At 47.2% G+C, this 1,571-nt stretch overlaps 1 protein-coding gene across 1 annotated transcript in view; it reads left to right on the forward strand.

Moving 5' to 3' along the window:
* The window catches only part of COL8A2 (collagen, type VIII, alpha 2), a 1,962-nt gene extending 1,499 nt beyond the window's left edge, over nucleotides 1–463 (forward strand). Inside the window, exon 2 of the mRNA XM_009328243.1 lies at nucleotides 7–463. Coding sequence (XP_009326518.1) covers nucleotides 7–392 — 386 coding nt within the window. The 3' untranslated portion in view covers nucleotides 393–463. The remainder of the gene's footprint in view (nucleotides 1–6) is intronic.
* The last annotated feature ends 1,108 nt before the right edge of the window (nucleotides 464–1,571 follow it).

Genomic DNA, 1,571 nt, shown 5'->3' on the forward strand with positions numbered 1-1,571 from the left:
CGCCAGCCTTCACTGCCATCCTCACCTCCCCCTTCCCAGCGTCGGGCATGCCGGTCAAGTTTGACCGGACTTTGTATAATGGGCACAACGGCTACAACCCGGTCACCGGGATATTCACCTGCCCCGTATCCGGCATCTACTACTTTGCCTACCACGTGCATGTCAAAGGGACTAACGTTTGGGTGGCGCTTTATAAGAACAACGTGCCCGCCACCTACACCTACGACGAGTACAAAAAGGGCTACCTGGACCAGGCCTCGGGCAGTGCCGTGCTTGAACTCAAGGAGAACGACCAAGTCTGGGTACAAATGCCCTCGGACCAGGCCAACGGGTTGTACTCCACGGAATACATCCACTCTTCCTTCTCCGGGTTCCTGCTTTGCCCCACATAACGGCTGTTGGGCACGTTTCCTTTTCACCCACTTTAGCCATAAACTGTCTTTTTTTTTTTTTTTTGATAAAAAAGTTTTTTAAAATTAATACAAAAAAGAAAAATCACTGGGAAGAACGCGCAAGCCGTTGTCGTGGGACCTTGCTTCATGCTGTTTGATCCATGAGTCAAGAGGGCAATTGGAAAGGAGATATCTATCTATCTTTCTTTTTTGGGGGAGGGAGAAGTGAGGGAGGGGAAGTGACTTCCTCAGCAAAGCATATTTGGAATAAATTTTACCCTAGTGACTGTACATCAAACACAGGAACGCGCTTGGGATGGCAAGGATCTGGCTCTGCAGTAAACTGCTCTGTGATCCAGAGAGGGTCATCTGGAAGACCAGACCCTTCTGGTCTGTAATCAAGTGCCCTTGTTTCCCATTTTGAGTACTAGTTAAATAAATACAGCTGTTGTAACGGATGGTGTATTTGCTAACCAGCGCAGGTGTCCTAGGCACTTAACACAAACCTGTACAGCAGCAAAGATCCATGATGGATTGAGAAATTTCCTTCCCAAACCACCAGACGCCCAAGTTTCAGTCTCACTGATGCCTATTTTTTCAGACTGTGCTTTGAGGCAGTCTCTCTGGTTCACTCTGGATTCAGTGTGGTTGGATTTATCATCATTAGAAGTGGAACACTTTGCATAAGCACCTTCTTATAAGAAGTAAAGATCATTTTTAACCCTCCCCCCCAGCACCTTTAGGAATAAAAACATCCAGGCATTGGTATCTGGGAGGATGACAGACGGCCTATTCCAAAGCTGTTGAGGGAAGCTGGGACCCCTGTGATGAACAACGAGCCTCTCTCTCGGGTTAATTCATCTACTGGCAAGTCCGAGGGCTAGTTCTGTCCTGTCTGTTTCTTTACAGCCCAAAGACTTGCTTGGCCTTGCGAGCGTCTTATTCCTTGACAACACGGGGATGGCACTGCACGCCCGGCTTACGGTGCTTCTAGCCTGGTTTGACAGAAGGTTTAGTTATGCTTTCTTGAAAGTGCCACTTACGGACCACTTGCTTTTACTGTCTCACTATTTCGGGATGTGTAAACTTTTGCATTGGTATCCCCCCTTTCTCTGGGGACCTTTTAATTAAGAAAAAATAGTGTTCGTTCTAACTTTCCATTCAGTCATTTTACAATGG

The sequence above is a fragment of the Pygoscelis adeliae genome, unplaced genomic scaffold, assembly GCF_000699105.1.
Source record: "Pygoscelis adeliae isolate BGI_AS28 unplaced genomic scaffold, ASM69910v1 Scaffold387, whole genome shotgun sequence".
NCBI lineage: Eukaryota > Metazoa > Chordata > Aves > Sphenisciformes > Spheniscidae > Pygoscelis > Pygoscelis adeliae.